Here is an 18,320-nt window from a genome sequence, read left to right on the forward strand (position 1 = left end):
TCTCAGACCTTTTAACAAGTTAACAACTGGGGAAATAACTAGACAAAGTCAAACCAAAAAGAAGACCAGATCAGTCCAGCAACTTCCAAAGAAGCACTTCCTCCAAGCCCAAAATCCAGTCAGAGCGAGGTCACTCATGGTTTTTGCTTTCTTTCTCACCATTCTCTGTGGTTACCTGCCCGGCAGCATTCCTCTTACTGACTGACCCATTCAATATCCATCCAGCTGTCAGTACCTGAGCAGAACTACATCTCGGTGCTGAAACGTCTGCTGTGTTCAGAGAGCAGTAATTCACCTGCATTATCTTTCCTGGCCAGATCCTAACAGCAAACATCAGTCTTTTGTCTCTCTAGTTTTTTTTTAAAGAAGAACTAGCCACTGTTCAAACTTCAATTCTCAATTTGGACTCACAGTTCCTAACCAAAATGAGAAAAATAAAAAAATAGTGATGGTCACAACACTGATCTTACAGTGTCCAGCTGTACAGTGCAGTGTTCCAGTAATGCAGTGTCCACTCGTGCAGTGTTCCAGTCATGCAGTGCTCACTCGTGCAGTGTTCCAGAAATGCAGTGCCCACTAGTGCAGTGTTCCAGTAATGCAGTGTTCCAGTAATGCAGTGCCCACTCGTGCAGTGTTCCAGTAATGCAGTGTCCACTCGTGCAGTGTTCCAGTAATGCAGTGCCCACTCGTGCAGTGTTGAGTATTATTGGTGGATGTGTCCCTGTGAGACTGGGCACAAATAACCCCATCGACCTGTGGCCAACCACTTCAACTCTCCCTCCCACTCCACAATGACACTTCCTGCACCACCAAATCCAAGCTATCTGATGACTGGAGGAAGAACACCTCATCTTCTGCCTTGGGACCTTCAACCACATGGCATCAACATTGACATTACTAGTTTCCAAATCTCTCCTCTTCCCCCCACCTCATCCCAGATCCAACCCTCCAAGTCGGCTCTCCCCTCTTGACCTGACCATCTTCCTTCCTAACTATATGTTCGACCTTCCCCACCGACCAATCACAATCACCCCCCCAGCTGGATTTACCGAGCACCTTTTCAGCTACCTTCCCCAAAAGCCCCACCCTCACTCTATTTATCTCTCAACCCCCTTAGTCCTCCACATTCCTGATGAAGGGCTTATACCTGAAACATCGGTTCTCCTGCTCCTCGGATGCTGCCTGACCTGCCGTGATTTTCCAGCACCACACATTTGACTCTCACAGTAACTAATGTTACAGTGCTAAGTCTCACAGTGCCCAGTGTTACAGTGGATAGTATTAAGGTATCCAATCTCCACAGTGCCCAACACTATAGTGCCCAGCCTCACACTGTCTAGTGTTACAGTGGCCATGTTACAGCATGCAGTCTCACAGTGCCTGGCCTCCACAGCAGCCAGTGTTATAGTATACAGTCTCACAGTGCCCAGTTTCACAGTGCCCAGTCTCTCAGTGTTTCCGATGTCTCACCCACCATCTCTACCACCATCACCGAGGTTTAATCTGTCCCAACCTCCAACACAGCCCCAGTTTTACCAAGTGTCCTGTTTCGGAGATATTCCTCCATGCACTGTACTGCAGTGTTGTCCATGTTGGGGTCAAACTTATTTGCAAAAAAATATCTCTGACGGACCACCCACTGTAGATCTCCTGCCCCATACACACAAACCAAGTGGCGATACCTTCCCGTGCAGGGAGGGTATAGGGCACCCCTCGCAACATCACCAGCCTCAAAGGACCACTTTACTGCCCGGCCAAGTGTCCTGGTGGCTCCTTGGGTGTATGGGATGGATCCGGGTACATTGGGCATTCTGTGCAGGGTAGCCCACACATGCTCGTCTGGGCTGTAGGTGTCCTCTGACCACTTGAGGAAGGCCTGGATCTTGGCACTGTCAAACACATGGCCAACAAACTCTCTGGAGGCCATGAAGTAGGCGCTGCCCACGAAGATGGAGGTGCTGATGTTCGGCTGGTCTTTCAGTTGCGCCGTCAAGACGACTTGGTCGAGGGTATCGTGGTGGTATTGCCAACGTTTCTAAAAGGCAAGCACAAGAGAGAGTGAGAGAGACGAGAAAGTAGAAATGATAGCTTTTCAACTTCGCCTATGGCTTTTTCCCTCCCCAACTCCTCTGCATTCTCCTCGCCCCCAGCTCCAGCAAGATCCATACACACTCCTTCTCTCAATTACTCACCTTACAGTGGAGAACAAGGCCATTCAGCCCCTCAGGCCTTTCTCACTCCTATTGCCTATTGCCAGTCACCTGTCTATTTCCCCATATCCCTGCCTCCTAAACCATCTCCCAATGCTCATTCGCTGAGCAAACATAAAACTCATCCTCAAACACTCCCAGTGCATCTAGCTCCAAAAATATACTTCAAGCTGTGCCCTCTGGTCATAAAGGTTGAGAGCACCAGAAAAATAAATCCTTCAGCCCATCGTGTCTGCGCTGGCAAAACAGGCTCCTTGCAACTCCAGTCTCATTTTTCCAGCACTGGGAACATTGCCTTTCATGCCTCACCAGTGCAATGGAGACACTTTCCTGTGGTCATCAACTCCTGGAATGGGACTTGAACACAGAGCTTTTGCCTTAGAGAGAAGAACATGGTGTGCAGGGATATAGTTCTTTGAAAGTTGCATTGCAGATAGACAGGGTGGTGAAGTAGGTATTTGATACCTTTACCTTCATTGGTCAGTGCATTGAGTATAGGAGTTGGGATGAAATGTTGCAGCTGTAACAGAGATGGATAGAGCTCTGAAAGATAGTGGAATCAAGGGTTATGGGGATAAGGCAGGAACAGGATACTGATTGTGGATGATTAGCCATGATCATAATGAATGGTGGTGCTGGCTCGAAGGGCCGAATGGCCTACTCCTGCACCTATTGTCTATAAGTAGGAGTATCTTTGACTATCTCTGATATGCCTTTGCCATTACCAAGTGTGATCTATTGTCTGTAGAGGACATTGGTGAGGCCACTTTTAAAATACTGCATACACTTCTGGTCACCCTTCGAAAGAAAGGATGTTGTTAAACTTGAGAGGGTGCAGAAAAGATTTACCAGGATGTTGCCGAGATTGGAGGGTTTGAGCTACAGTAAGAGGTTGAATAGGCTGGGGCTATTTTCCCTGGAGTGTCGGATGCTGAGGGGTATCCTTACAGAAGTTCATAAAATCTGGAGGAGCATGGATAGATGTTGAAATGATCAGCCGGATGATAGTACACTTCACACAGCTTCCTTTATCACATACATGCAAGAAGACTCAACCAGCCGGGTCAAAGCCCACCCTTGCCTGGAGAGTCTGAAACAGGCAGTTGCAATCACACTTTTACACACAAATCAGCGTTCCCTTTTCATGAATTACATTTTGATTTCAAGCCTTAGCAACACAACTGATCAATCAGATCCTGATCTAGGTATATGACGTTTAGCATTAGATCATTGACCTTAGACTTCTACAACACCTGTTGAGTGTTGTTTCGGTCTTCCTGCCTTCTCACTTAACTGGAGCCAGTTTCAGTAAGCTAGCTAGCTTGCATACATGCTTGGCTGCACTTTTCTGTTGCTGCTCAGAATTGTTTAGCTGACCTCCTTTTCTGTTCTTGCCCCATTTTGATTCCTTCCACGTCGGCTGTATAGCCAAAGGTCTTTTCCCAAGGATGGGGGAGTCCAAAACTAGAAGCATAGGTTTAAGGTGAGAGGGGAAAGACCTGAGGGGTTACGTTTTCACGCAGTGGGTGATGTGTGCCTGGAATGAGCTACCAAGAGGTGGTGGAGGCGGCTGGTACAATGACAATATTTAAAGGGCGTCTAGATGTGAACATTAATAGGAATAGGTGAGAGAGATATGTGCCAAAGGCTGGCAAATGGGACTAGGTCAGATTGGGATGACTGGTCAGCGCAGACAGGTTGAACTGAAGGGTCTGTTCCATACTGTATGATGCTATGACTCCATGCTCTCTGGTTATTGAGGTTTAGAGCACCAAAATAATAAGTTGCCCTTCAGCCCATCGTGTCTGCACTGGTCAAAAAGACAAGCTCCGAGCTATTCTCATCCCATTTTGCAGCACTTGGCTCATACTCTTGAGTGTCTCACAATAGCAATGAAGACACCTTCCTATGGCCATCAGCTCCTGGAGTAGGACTTGAATCCAAAGCTCCGCCCTCAGAGTGAAGGACACCACACATTAGATTTTCTACAGTATGGAAACAGCCCATTTGGCCCAACAAGTCCACACCAATCCTCTGAAGAGCAACCCATCCACACCCATTACCCTACCCGATATTTACCCCTGACTAATGCACCCGAACACTATGGGCAATTTAGCACGACAAATCTACCTGGCCTGCACATCTTTGTGGATTGTGGCAGGAAAACAGAGCACCCGGAGGAAACCCACGCAGACATGGGAGAATGTGCAAACTCCACACAGACAGTCACCCAAGTCTGGAATCGAACCCAGGTCTTTGGCGCTGTGAGGCAACAGTGCTAACCACTGAGCCACCGTGCCACCCCTTCCACAAGACACAAGACACTTTATTTACATTGTGTCAAAAGATATCTTTTATCCTCGGTCCTTGTGGCATCATGCATGGGAAATATGGATCCTTGAGGAGAAAGTGAGGACTGCAGATGTTGGAGATCAGAGCTGAAAATGTGTTGCTGGAAAAGCGCAGCAGGTCAGGCAGCATCCAAGGAACAGGAGAATCGACGTTTCGGGCATGAGCCCTTCTTCAGGAACATCGAAACATCGATTCTCCTGTTCCTTGGATGCTGCCTGACCCGCTGCGCTTTTCCAGCAACACATTTTCAGATATGGATCCTTGGTTACCAAGGAAAGGATAGATTATCGATGGTATGCAGGAATGTGGATGGTGGAACAGGATCAAACGGGCCAATGGTCTACTCTTGTTCCTTGTATGTATGGGAGCAGATCTTTTTTTTTCATTCAACTTACATCGGAACTTGCCATCATCTCATACAAATGTAGTTTAGGCTTCATTTGCGTTTCAATTCCTCAGATCTCCCTACCATGCCTTTAACCCAAAATCTTTGAGGAGAAAGTGAGGTCTGCAGATGCTGGAGATCAGAGCTGGAAATGTGTCGCTGGAAAAGCGCAGCAGGTCAGGCAGCATCCAGGGAACAGGAGAATCGATGTTTCGGGCATAAGCCCTTCTTCAGGAATCCTGAAGAAGGGCTTATGCCCGAAAAGTCGATTCTCCTGTTCCCTGGATGCTGCCTGACCTGCTGCGCTTTTCCAGCAACACATTTCCAGCTTTAACCCAAAATCTTACATCTGCATTCCATTGCACTTGTACAATCGGTGAACAGTGAAGTATATTTCCTTGTCTTCATTACCGAGTGCTCACCCTGTACCCATTGAATAAACCTCACCCCAATCTCCTTTGTTCCAATGGGAGCATCGTTGACCTTTCCAACTGAGCCATCCAACTTAAACCCTGGCACCATTCTGCGAAATCTCCTCCCTGTCCTGAGGGCCCTCACATCGTTTTATAGTCACCGGAAATGACCACAAAATCCAACTGGGGCTAAACCAATTCGACATGCAGCATAACTCAACCATTTATTGGCATCAATGCCTCTATTTATGAAGCCTTCTGCTTTTCTACCCTCTTATGGCCTCCCCCATCTTCTAATGTTGATGAATGTTTATCGCCAGATCCCTCTAATCCTTCGCACTCTTTACGATTGTGCCATTACATTTCTATTACCTCTCCACATCCTTCTCCCAAAACATATCACCTTACACTCTTCTGTATTCCCCTCTGACTGGATGCTGTCTGTTCATTGTGGTGACTCTGGACAATTCACATCATCCTCACCATTTGCCAATCCTCCAGGTTTATCATTGCCCCGAATATGGGCATTTTGCCACATACTCCAAGATTGATATCACTGACATACTGAATAAAAGCAGTCGTCTATTTAGGGCTGAGATGCGGAAACATTTAACTTACAGGATAGTGAAGTTATGGAATTCTGTACCACAGAAAGCTGTGGAATTTGAGTCATTGAATATTTCCAAGAATGCGATTAACAAATATTTAGGTTTCAAAAGCATCAAAGGCATGGGGAGAAAGTGGTAGTATGGCATTGAGATAGAGGGTTAGCCAGGATCATATAGTATGGTGGGCCTCATGGAGGGCCAAATCATCTTCTCCTGCTCCGGGTCTTGATGTTTATATGTCCCAGCTGTGTGGATCATTCCCACCTACCAACCTACCAACCTCTCGTCCAAAACAAGATCCATGAATCAGGGCTTGTATTGTCAATTTTGTTGTCCAGCCATTTTTATCTAGTGCCTAGTGAAACACTTCATTGAATCCAGTTCAGACAACATTCTCTGTATTCAAATTCTCACATCAATGCATGATACGAGGTTGGAGACTTACTTTTTGAAAACCTGCACTGGCTTCGCTTCATTAATTTGATCTAAGGCAGGTTGGTGCGAATTGCAGCCATAATACCAGCATGAATGACAAGTGCATGATATAAAGTAAACTAGGATCCATGCGGTGTGAGCCTTGGAGACACAGGTTCAAGTCGCTTCTGCTCCAGAGTTGTGCGATAACGTCTTTGAACAGTTTCATCAGTAAATGTAAGACCATTAACAAGTCGGGACAGGAGTCGGCCATTTGGTCCCTCAAGCCAGCTTCACTAGGATCGTGGCTGATTCAACATTCCTCAAGTCCATGTTCTTGCCCTATCCCCGTAACGCTTAATTCCCCAACTGAACAAGAATCTATCCATCTGAGCCTTAAATATATACAAGGACAGCTCTCTGTGGCAAGGAATTCCAAAGATTCACAACCTTCTGAGAGAAGAAATTCCACCTCATCTCAGTCTTAAACTGGTGCCCCTTTATTCTGAGACAATACCCCCCCTGGTCCTGGACTCTCCCATGAGGAGAAACATCCTTTCAGCATTTACCCAGTCAAGCCCCTTAATCCTGTCCATTTCAATGAGGTTACCTCTCATTCTTCTAAACTCCAGTGAGTAGAATCCTGTTTAGCCCTTTGTCTTTAAGACAATCCCTCCATAATGGGGGCAATCCCACTGAACATTTTCTCTTAACTTCCTCCAATGAAACAACATGTTTTCTTAAATAAGGTGACCAGAAGTGTTCACAGTACTCCGGATGTGCTCTCACAAGCACCTTGCACAGTTGCAGTAAGACCTCCTGACTTTTATACTCCAACCCCCCTTCAAATAAGGGCAAACATTCCACTTCAGTTCTGAAGAAAGGTCACCAGACTCAAAACATTGACTCTGTTTTCTCTCCACGAATGCTACCCGACCTGCTGAGTCTCTCCAGAAATTTCTGTTTTCGTCCAATATTCCATTAGTCTTCCCAATTACCTGCTGCCCCCATGTGCGAGCTTTCCATGTTTCATTCACTAGTTCCCCCAACTCCCTTTGTGTTGCAGCTTTCTGAAGCTTTCTCCATTTAAATAATATTCTATTCTTTTGATTTCCCTTCCAAATGAACAACTTCACATTTTCCCACATTGCACTCCATTTGCCAACATTTTTGCCAACTTAACCGATCAATATCTGTCTGTAAAGCACATAAGACAACATTTTTTACTGTAACTCGATTATACATGACAGTAATATATCAGCAAGGTTTGAGAAGGTTTGTAGCTCAGGTTGAGGTTCTAGATGTAGGTTTGCTCGCTGAGCTGGAAGGTTCACTGAAGATGTTGCCTAGTATGGTGACAAAACATCTGAAAATGAACCTTACAGCTCAACGAGCAAACCTACATCCAGAGTAATATTTCGAATCAACCTCAGAGTACAACGGTATCTTGATCAGATGGGCTAATAGGCCGAGGAGTGTCAGATGGAGTTTAATGTCGATAAATGTGAGGCCATTTTGGAAAGGCAAATCAGGGCAGGAATAATACACTTCATGGTAAAGTCTGGGGAGTGATGATGAAACAAGAGATCTTGGAATGCAGATTCATAGTTTCTTGAAAATGGAATCGCAGATAGACAGGTTAGTGAAGAAGTCGTTTGCTACGCTTGCCATTATTGGTCAGTGCATTGTGTGTAGGAGTTGGGAGGTCATGCTGTGGTGGAACAGGACATTGGTTTGGCAATTTCTGGAATACAGCATGCAATTCTGGTCTTCCTGCTATAGGAAGGATGTTGTGAAACTTGAAAAGGTTCAGAAAAGATTTACAAGGATGTTGCCAGAGTTGAGTGTGGAAATGCAGGAGATTGGTACGAGATGTGGAATAATTATAGACATGATGGGCTGAAGGGCATCCTTCCGCAAGAATTCTTTAATTCTGTGACTGACGCAGAGGGAGATTAACTTCAAGGTTCATGTTATCAGGAGGGACACCAAAGCCCTTTCCTTAGCTGAGAGGTCAGAAAACTCTCTACTCTTTACATGAACTAAGGCATAACCTGTCTCCACCAATATCATAGCAAAAGTCAGCCATTCGTCCCTTCCAGTCTGCTCCACCATTCAAGGAGATCACTGCTCTTCTGGTTGCAATTTCAATTCCACATTTCTATCGGTTGCCCCGGGGTCCTTATCTTTTTTTAAAAAAAGGTCACCTTGCTCACCCTTTCATAACTTCATCAACTCAGCCTTCACAATTTTGTACAGAAGAGATTTACACAGTGCAACAGCCCTCTCAGGGGAAAATAATTCTGCAAGGCATTGGTGAGGTCACTTTTGGAGTACTGGGAAAATTTATGATCGCCCTGCTGTTCGAAGGGTGTTGTTAAACTGCAGAATAGATTTACAAAGATGTTGCCTGGACTGCATGATTTTAGTTATAAGGAGAGGCTAGATAGGCTAGGACTTTTCTCACTGGAGTATTGGTGGGTGAAGGGTGACCATATAGAGATTTATAACATTGTGGGGGAAATCAATAAAAGTGAATAGCCCCAGGATGGGGGAGTCCAAACCCAGAGGGCATAGGTTTAAGGTGAGACCTGAGGGTGGTACAAATACGGAGCAAGTTGCCAAAAAGAATTGTTGTAGTGGGTACAATTACAAGATTTAACAGACGACATAAATAGGACAAGTTTAGAGGGATATGGACCAAACACAGGACTAGTTCCAATTAGGATACCTGGTTGGCATGGATGAGTTGGACGAAAGGGTATGTTTCGGTGCTGTAGGACTCTGACGATATCTTATTCTACAAAACATCTTGTCAAACCTACAAGAGAAAGCAATGTCCCATCAACCACCTTAACATGTCCCCTCAGAGAAATTTATACATTTCAAAAAGATCTCTCAGATTTCCAAACTTAAATGTGCAAAAGCTAATTTGTTCAACCTTCCTTCATAAGATAAACCCTTCATTCCCAGGAAAAAGGCAGGTGAAACTTGCTGTCAATGTAATTATTTTAAATGAGAGAAAAATGTACAGACTGATTCTGATGTGGTCTCATCAAGGCCTTGTATGGCACTCTCTCCACCCCTCAGGCCTGGAAATGGACTCTACATTTTGAAGAAAAATGTCTGTGCTAATGGACTCTGGACTAGAAAGGACTCTGTTTGTTGGTAATTAACTGTCATATGGTTTGTTGGGCTTATCACCTGCACTGGAGGAGAAAGTGAGGACTGCAGATGCTGGAGATCAGAGCTGAAAATGTGTTGCTGGAAAAGCGCAGCAGGTCAGGCAGCATCCAAGGAGCAGGAGAATCGACGTTTCGGGCATGAGCCCTTCTTCAGGAATCTGCACTGTATTGTATGTCCCTGGGTCTGGCAGGCCTTACTGTGAGCTGGGAGGCTCATGGGTCGTCCTGAAAGCTGTCACCCCGAAAGCTGGAGGGTGGGTAGGCCATCCTGTGAACCTGAAGGTTGGTAGGCTGTCCCGAAAGCCGGACGGTGGGTAGGCCACCCTGATGACAGTCTCCCCGAGAGCTAGATGGTGGGTAGACCGTTCTGAGCACTGTCATCCTGAAAAGGGGTAATCGGGATGGGCTGTCCTAGAGGTGGTCGAAAGCTGTGTCAGAGCAACCGAAAGCCAGAAAGTGCGTAGGGGCGGGCTGCGATCCAGAAGGCTTGTGGGCTGCCCTGCACGCTGTCGTCCCAGGGAAGGGGACAGGCTGTCCTAGAGGTGGCCGAAAGGTGTGCCAGGATAGCCACTGGCCAGATTGCCCATCAGGGTGGGTGAGAGCCCAATGGTACGTAGGGGCAGAACGAGAGCTAGAAGGTGGGTCACTCCAGGTGGGTACTGGGGCGGGCAGAACTAGAGGTGGTCAAAAGGTGTGTCAGGGCGGACCGAGAGCCGGAAGGTGCATAGGGGCGGGTTGCTTTAGAGTGGCCGGAAGGTGGGAGGGATTGGGGTGGGGGGGGGGGAGGCTCACTGGTTTTTTGGGGGTCTGTATTGTATGCTCTGTTTCTTACACAAGTGGACTGTCTTATATGTATGAATGTCATTGTTACTGTTTATAATGATTGAAACTGGGATTTGAGGTTTTTCCTAATTTCCCTGAAAACCGGTTGAATGTCAGGGTTTGGGACTTGGCTTTGTCATTCCCCTCCGTTGTAAAATTGCTGTTTCTCTGTATACAGCTGTAAATGTAATTGTTTGTATAAACTGTGAATTGTTTAATAAAATATAAATAAACAGGACTGTCTGTTTCCTTCCTGGTGATGGAATATAAATTGTTAGGAGCAATTATAAATGTTGTCTGCAAAAATCACAAAGCTGAATCATGAAAGAGGAAGGGGAGTGTAGGTTAAGCTAGATATGCTCGTACAAACAGTTATAAGCATCTGTTTCCTGCTTCTGCAAAAAGAAAAACCACAATCAAGAGGTCATAAGGCTCAGTGTGGACGAAGAATGAGAGGAAATGTTGCTTTAGCAAGCAAGGAAGCAGATGGCAGTGAAGGAGGATATACGCTAACAATAGACCACAGAGGGATATGGTGAAATGGCCAAGCAAAACCTGTACTGTTACGCACAAGGCCAGATAAGGCAAGAGATAAACAAGAGGAATGGGCGCTGGGTTTAGAATAGTGGGAGGAGGGAAAGAGAAATGAATTGTATTAAGGTTTTGTACTGTGTGCCTACCTTGTAGACACCACTCTTGCAAGAGTATATCAGATGATACTGCTGCTGCAGATCTTGTCTTGGACTGAAATTATGAAGTGAGTGGGTTCTATTTCCCACATAAATTAAGATTTACACACTTGTTATTTTTCACTGCATCTGACACCTACACATGACATGGGTACTTGGGAAAAATAAGCATGACTGCTGTCGGGTGGTAGTGGAAGAAAAATAAACAGGCATGTCAAGGGATCTGCTCACTGAGCTGGCTCTAGGGGAGCTGGATCAGCATATGAAGGACTCTTCAATCCTCTTGAGAGGAGATTGACTTCGAAACAGCCTCAGTGTGTCTTATGTGCTGCTGTTGGTGTCTTCCTACTGAGGAGGAGTTTAATTTTAATTTATTTTTCATAGTTTGTTGTGATTGTTTTCTGGGGTTTCTTTCTGCTTATTTCTGTTAATTTGAAGCTGTGCTCAGCTGCACAGGCAGCTACTGCCACCACTGCTGCTACAGTCTGGGCCTGCTCCTGCTACTGAAGCCTGGACCTCGCCTGCACCCCTGCTGCTGCTGCCTGGCCTACCTACACCTGGGGGTGACTTCGACTGCTATTCCGAAAAAAAATAAACAGGACGATCAGATGTTCTGTTCACTCTGAGCTGGCTCTGAGGAAGCTGGATCCATGTCAAGGACTCCATGTGAAAACAAAAGAGTGAGTTGGTGACTGGATAATGGCCTCTGTGAAGTTATTCCTGATGTAGGGGTTTCCTGCTCCTCGGATGCTGCCTGACCTGCTGTGCTTTTCCAACACTGCTCTAATCTTGACTGAAATCTCCAGCATCTGCAGTACCCACTTACAGTCATAGAGATGTACAGCATGGAAACAGATCCTTCGGTTCAACCTGTCCAGGCCGACCAGATATCCCGACCCAATCTAGTTCCACCTGCCAGCACCCGGCCCATATCCCTCTAAACCCTTCCTATTCATATACTCATCCAAATGCCTTTTGAGTGTTGCAATTGTACCAGCCTCCACCACATCCTCTGGCAGCTCATTCCATACACGTACCACCCTCTGCATGAAAAGGTTGCCCCTTAGGTCTCTTTTATATCTTTCCCCTCTCACCCTAAACCTATGCCCTCTAGTTCTGGATTCTCCGATCCCAGGGAAAAGACTTTGTCTATTTATCCTATCCATGCCCCTCATAATTTTGTAAACCTCTATAAGGTCACCCCTCAGCCTCTGACGCTCCAGGGAAAACAGCCTCAGTCTGTTCAGCCTCTCCCTATAGCTCAAATCCTCCAACCCTGGCAACATCCTTGTAAATCATTTTGGAATCCCTTCACGTTTCACAACATCTTTCCAATAGGAAGGAGACTAGAATTGCACGCAATATTACAACAGGGCCTAACCAATGTCCTGTACAGTCGCAACATGACCTCCCAACTCCTGTACTCCACACTCTGATCAATAAAGGAGCATATACCAAATGCTGCCTTCACTATCCTATCTACCTGCAATTCTGCTTCAAGGAGCTATGAACCTGCACTCCAAGGTCTCTTTGTTCAGCAACACTCCCTAGGACCTTGTCATTAAGTGTATAAATCCTGCTATGATTTGCTTTCCCAAAATGCAGCACCTCACATTTATCTGAATTAAACTCCATCTGCCACGTCTCAGCCCATTGGCACACCTGGTCCAGATCCTGTTGTAATCTGAGGTAACCCTCTTCGCTGTCCACTACACCTTCAATTTTGGTGTCATCTGCAAACTTACTAACTGTACCTCTTATGCTCGCATCCAAATCATTTATGTAAATGACAAAAAGTAGAGGGCCCAGCACCGATCCTTGTGGCACTCCACTGATCAGAGGGCTCCAGTCTTAAAAACAACCCTTCACCACCACCCTCTGTCTTCTCCCTTTTGAGCCAGTTCTGTATCCAAATGGCTAGTTCTCCCTGTATTCCATGAGATCTAACCTTGCTAATCAGTCTCCCATGGGGAACCTTGTTGAATACCTTATTGAAGTCCATATAGATGACATCTACTGCTCTGCCCTCATCAATCCTCTTTGTTACTTCTTCAAAAAACTCAATCAAGTTTGTGAGACTATTTCACTATCAACCTAAGAACAATCCTTTACATGCTCTGAACCAAACTTACATTCTTCTGTTCACTCTTAACTTTTAAGGGGTATCCATGGTCACCCGCATGGGCCCCAACTATGCCTGCCTCTACATCCATCGGCACCATTCTCCACCTTTTCCTCCACTACATTGATGACTGGATTGCCACTACCTCGTATATGCATGAGGTGGTTGAAAAGTTCATTAATTCTATCAACACCTTCCAACCTGACCTCAAATTTACCCGGACAATCTCGGACACTTCCTTCCCCTTCCTGGACCTCTCCATCTCTGGCAACCGACTAACCGCAGACATCTACTACAAACCCACCAACTCCCATAGCCACCTGAAATACACCTCCTCCCACCCTGCCCCTGTAAAAACACTATCCCTTATTCCCAATTTCTCTGCCTCTGCTGCATCTGTTCCCAGGAGGACCAATTCCACCACAGAACATCCCAGATGGCGTTCTACCTCAAAAACTACAATTTCCTCTCCCACATGGTTGACAATGACCTCCAGTGCATCTGCTCCATTTCCTGTACCTTCACCCTTGAACCACACCCCTCCCAATGCAACAGGGACAGAACCCCTTGGTCCTCACCTTCTACCCCACCAACATCCAGATACATTGCATTATCCTCCACCACTTCTGCCACTTACAAACAGACTGCACCATTAGGGACATATTTCCCTCTGCACTCCATCTGCATTTCAGAGACCATTCCCTCTGCAACTCCCTTGTCATATTCACACCCCCTAAAAACGCACCCTCCCCTCCTGGCACCTTCCCTGGCCTCTGAAAGAAGTGCAAAACCTGCACCCATACCTCCCCCTCACCTCCGTCCAAGGCTCCAAAGGATCCTTCCACATCTGACAGAAATATACTTGTACCTCCACCAATGTCATCTACTGCATCCATTGCACCCGATGTGGTCTCCTCTACAGCGGGGAGACAGAACTCTGACTTGTGGATTGTTTCAGAGAACATCTCTGGCACACCCACACCCACCAACCAATCCCACCGCCCCGTGGCTGAACACTATAACTCAATGAATTTAATACACGCCGTGACATCGAACAATTCTTCCGTCGCCTCCGCCTCCGAGCTGACTTTCATAATCAGGACTCCCGCCCACCTTCCGAGGACCCCTTCGCCCACCTCCAACACACTGCATCCACCTGGACACCCCGCGCTGGCCTATTACCTGCCCTCGACCTCTTCATTTCCAACTGCCGCCGGGACATTAACCGCCTCAACCTGTCGATCCCCCCTCCCCCACTTCAACCTCTCACCCTCACAACGCACAGCCCTCCAATCCCTCTGCTCCAATCCTGACCTCACCATCAAGCCAGCAGACAAAGGGGGCGCAGTGGTAGTCTGGCGCACTGACCTCTACATCGCTGAAGCCAAACGCCAACTCGAGGACACCTCTTCCTACCGCCCCCTTGACCATGACCCCACCCCACATCACCAAACCATCATCTCCCAGACCATACAGAACCTCATCACCTCAGGAGATCTCCCACCCACAGCTTCCAACCTCATAGTCCGGGAACCCCGCACTGCCCGGTTCTACATCCTTCCCAAGATCCACAAGCCTGACCACCCTGGCCGACCCATTGTCTCAGCATGCTCCTGCCCCACTGAACTCATCTCTACCTACCTCGACACTGTCCTATCCCCCACAGTCCAGGAACTCCCCACATACGTTCGAGACACCACCCACGCCCTCCACCTCCTCCAAGACTTCCGTTTCCCCGGCCCCCAACGCCTCATCTTCACCATGGATATCCAATCCCTCTACACCTCCATCCGCCATGACCAGGGCCTCCAAGCCCTCCGTTTTTTCCTCTCCAGACGTTCCCAACAGTACCCCTCCATCTACACTCTCATTCGTTCGGCCGAACTGGTCCTCACCCTTAACAATTTCTCCTTTGAATCCTCCCACTTCCTCCAGACCAAAGGGGTAGCCATGGGCACACGTATGGGCCCCAGCTATGCCTGTCTCTTTGTTGGCTACGTAGAGCAGTTGATCTTCCGTAATTACACCGGCACCACTCCCCACCTCTTCCTCCGCTACATTGATGACTGCATTGGCGCCACCTCGTGCTCCCGCGAGGAGGTTGAGCAATTCATCAACTTCACCAACACATTCCACCCTGACCTTAAATTTACCTGGACCATCTCTGACACCTCCCTCCCCTTCCTGGACCTCTCCATCTCCATCAGTGACGACCGACTTGACACTGACATCTTCTACAAACCCACAGCTATCTGGATTACACCTCTTCCCACCCTACCTCTTGCAAAAATGCCATCCCGTATTCCAAATTCCTCCGCCTCTGCCGTATCTGCTCCCAGGAGGAGCGGTTCCACCATAGAACACACCAGATGGCCTCCTTCTTTAGAGACCGCAATTTCCCTTCCCACGTGGTTAAAGATGCCTTCCCACGCATCTCATCCACATCCCGCACCTCCGCCCTCAGACCCAACCCCTCCAACCGCAACAAGGACAGAACGCCCCTGGTGCTCACCTTCCACCCTACCAACCTTCGCATAAACCAAATCATCCGCCGACATTTCCGCCACCTCCAAACAGACCCCACCACCAGGGATATATTTCCCTCCCCACCCCTCTCCGCCTTCCGCAAAGACCGTTCCCTCCGTGACTACCTGGTCAGGTCCACGCCCCCCTACGACCCACCCTCCCATCCTGGCACTTTCCCCTGCCACCACAGGAACTGTAAAACCTGCGCCCATGCCTCCTCCCTCACCTCTATCCAAGGCCCCAAAGGAGCTTTCCACATCCATCAACGTTTTACCCATTCCTGATGAAGGGCTTTTGCCCGAAACGTCGATTTTGCCTGTCTTCGGATGCTGCCTGAATTGCTGTGCTCTTCCAGCACCACTGATCCAGAACTATAACTCCCCCTCCCACCAAGGGCATGCAGATTCTGGGCCTCCTCAATCACCAAACCCTTACCAGCTGACACTTGGATATTCCACCTTGGAACCCTGCAACCAGGTGGATCAATGTCGATTTCAGTAGTTTCCTCATTTCCCCACCCCAACTTATCGCAGTCCCAAGCCTCCAACTCAGCATCACCCTCCTGACCAGTCCATCTTCCTTCCCACCTGTCCACTCCACCTTCCACAACCTCTTCCCCCCCCAATACCTTCAACTATCACATTCCCAGCTACCTTCCAACCCCAGCCCCACACCCATCCCACTTATTTCTCAATCCCCTGGTCCACAAGCCTCATTCCTGATGAAGGGCTTATGTCCGAAACATTGATTCTTCTGCTCTTCAGATATTGCCTGACCCGCTGTGCTTTTCCAGTGCCACACTCTTGTCTCTGATCTCCAGCATCTGTAGTCCTCACTTTCTCCTACACTCTTAACCTACCGACATTCCTGTATACTCTCGTAATCAGTTTATATCCTTCCTTATCCCAGGCCCAGCCCTCTCTTTCTACCCCATCCCTTTCACCTGCCCATGTTCCCTTTCGCTCGTCTGCTCCACCCCACCCACTGTCCAATCACAGCCACCTTCGCCCTGCATCCATCAATCGCCATCCCACCCACCTTTCCCCAGCCCCACACCCCCATTTATTCTGCAGCCCCTTCCTCTCCCCGGGTTCTGATGAAAGTTTCCGACCTGAAACGTCAATTGCTCTTCTACTCTGTTTTCAGCTCAACTCTCCAACTCCTCTATATTCCTTTGTACATTCTGAACCTCCCTCCATGCAATTGAACTGTTTTAACAACCCTGTCTCTCTTTGTACAGGCAGGAGTGAAGGACTGGAGGGGAGAGAGAGAGAGATGATGGAGGGAGGGAGGGAGGATGGAAAACACTTGGATGAAGAGAGGTCCAGCAGACAGGAAGGCAGTTACCTTTTTGAACCCTGGTGCAGGATCCGACTCAATCACGTTGGAGCCGTTCAGAGCTCTGAGGCTGCGGACTATCTCCCGGTTGGTCTTCAGGGGGAAGTCTTGGCCACACACATTGATGAAGTACCTCCAGGGGACAGGGCTCTCCAGTAGCTCCTTCATGCAGTTGAGATCTGCCTGAACTCTGCTCCAGCCAGCATAGGTGACCCACTCCAGCTTGGCTGCGACAAAGACATTGTGGAAACACGAAGCGATGGCCCGAACGGCCGCATGAAATTGACTCGGGGATTTGCGGTCCACGTGGATACAGTAGACGTTCTGTGGGGCGTAAATGCTCCGTAGAAGCCTCTCAAACATCTCAATGCTCTGGTGGATGACCATGGAGTAAGCCAAGGGGAAGTGTTCCTCCTCAGGGCTCAGGGGCACAGTGATATACTTGCGGCCCCTCACAAACGATCTGCAATTTCGGGTCATGTTCAGATAATCTCCCTCAGTGACGGCTTGGTGCTTGAGGGAGACAGTAATGGAGTTGAGGAGGGCCCTTTCCACCTCCTGCCTGTCCCCCTGGATGATCTGCCAGCAGGTGGAGTTCTCCTCGACCAGCAGAAGGTGTTCCTGCATTGGACTGGCGCCTGGTTTCACCAGCCTGAGGGTCAGCCGGCCCCCTCCTCTATGGACCAGCAGCCATTGGCACAACAAGACCACACTGAGCACACACAGCGCTGATCTGAGGCACGACCAGCGGGTACAACGCTGGCTCAGCTTGGGCATAGCACTTTCCAGAGGGCAGTGTCCTCAGCCTATAGGCGATAGGTAAATGCAGATTGGATGCTCTCTGTGCTGGGCAGCACTGCCTCCACCAGGCCGTGGGGAAGGAGTGACTGCAATTTGCTGGAGAGGTCGCAGCTTCCAGTCCCCTCCTTGTTAGACACTTGTCTTCCCTTTCCCCAAGATTCAACAAATGACTCCGACTTTCACTCCCTCCCCCCCCCCCCCCCCCCCCCCCCCGGAACTGCTCTCCCTCTGGAATTCCTCTCTCACATTAACACCTCTCCCTCTCTCTGTGACCCCTTTGTAACCCCCCTCCCTCTATAACCCCTATCCCTTTGTAATCCCTCTCCTCCACTAACTCATCCCTCTCCCTCAGTAACTCCTCTCTCTCTTTCCTCCTCTCTCTGTCCCTCTGTAACTCCTCTCTCTCTCTCTCTCTCACTAACTCCTCTCTTTCTCTGTCCCTCAGTAACTCCTCT

The 18,320-nt window shown here is 48.1% G+C and overlaps 1 protein-coding gene across 1 annotated transcript; it reads right to left on the minus strand.

The window, feature by feature from the left end:
- Nucleotides 1–1,498: 1,498 nt before the first annotated feature.
- On the minus strand, nucleotides 1,499–17,956 carry LOC148136039 (beta-1,3-galactosyl-O-glycosyl-glycoprotein beta-1,6-N-acetylglucosaminyltransferase 3-like). The gene is made up of 2 exons (XM_087983930.1): nucleotides 17,074–17,956; nucleotides 1,499–2,035 (listed from the first exon to the last, which is right to left on the minus strand). The coding sequence occupies exons 1-2, from the start codon at nucleotides 17,839–17,841 to the stop codon at nucleotides 1,499–1,501; spliced, it is 1,305 nt and encodes a 434-aa protein (XP_087840056.1). The 5' UTR covers nucleotides 17,842–17,956.
- Nucleotides 17,957–18,320: the final 364 nt, after the last annotated feature.

Source organism: Chiloscyllium plagiosum, unplaced genomic scaffold (genome assembly GCF_037043375.1).
Source record: "Chiloscyllium plagiosum isolate Xiang-an unplaced genomic scaffold, Cpla_swu_hap1 HiC_scaffold_47, whole genome shotgun sequence".
NCBI lineage: Eukaryota > Metazoa > Chordata > Chondrichthyes > Orectolobiformes > Hemiscylliidae > Chiloscyllium > Chiloscyllium plagiosum.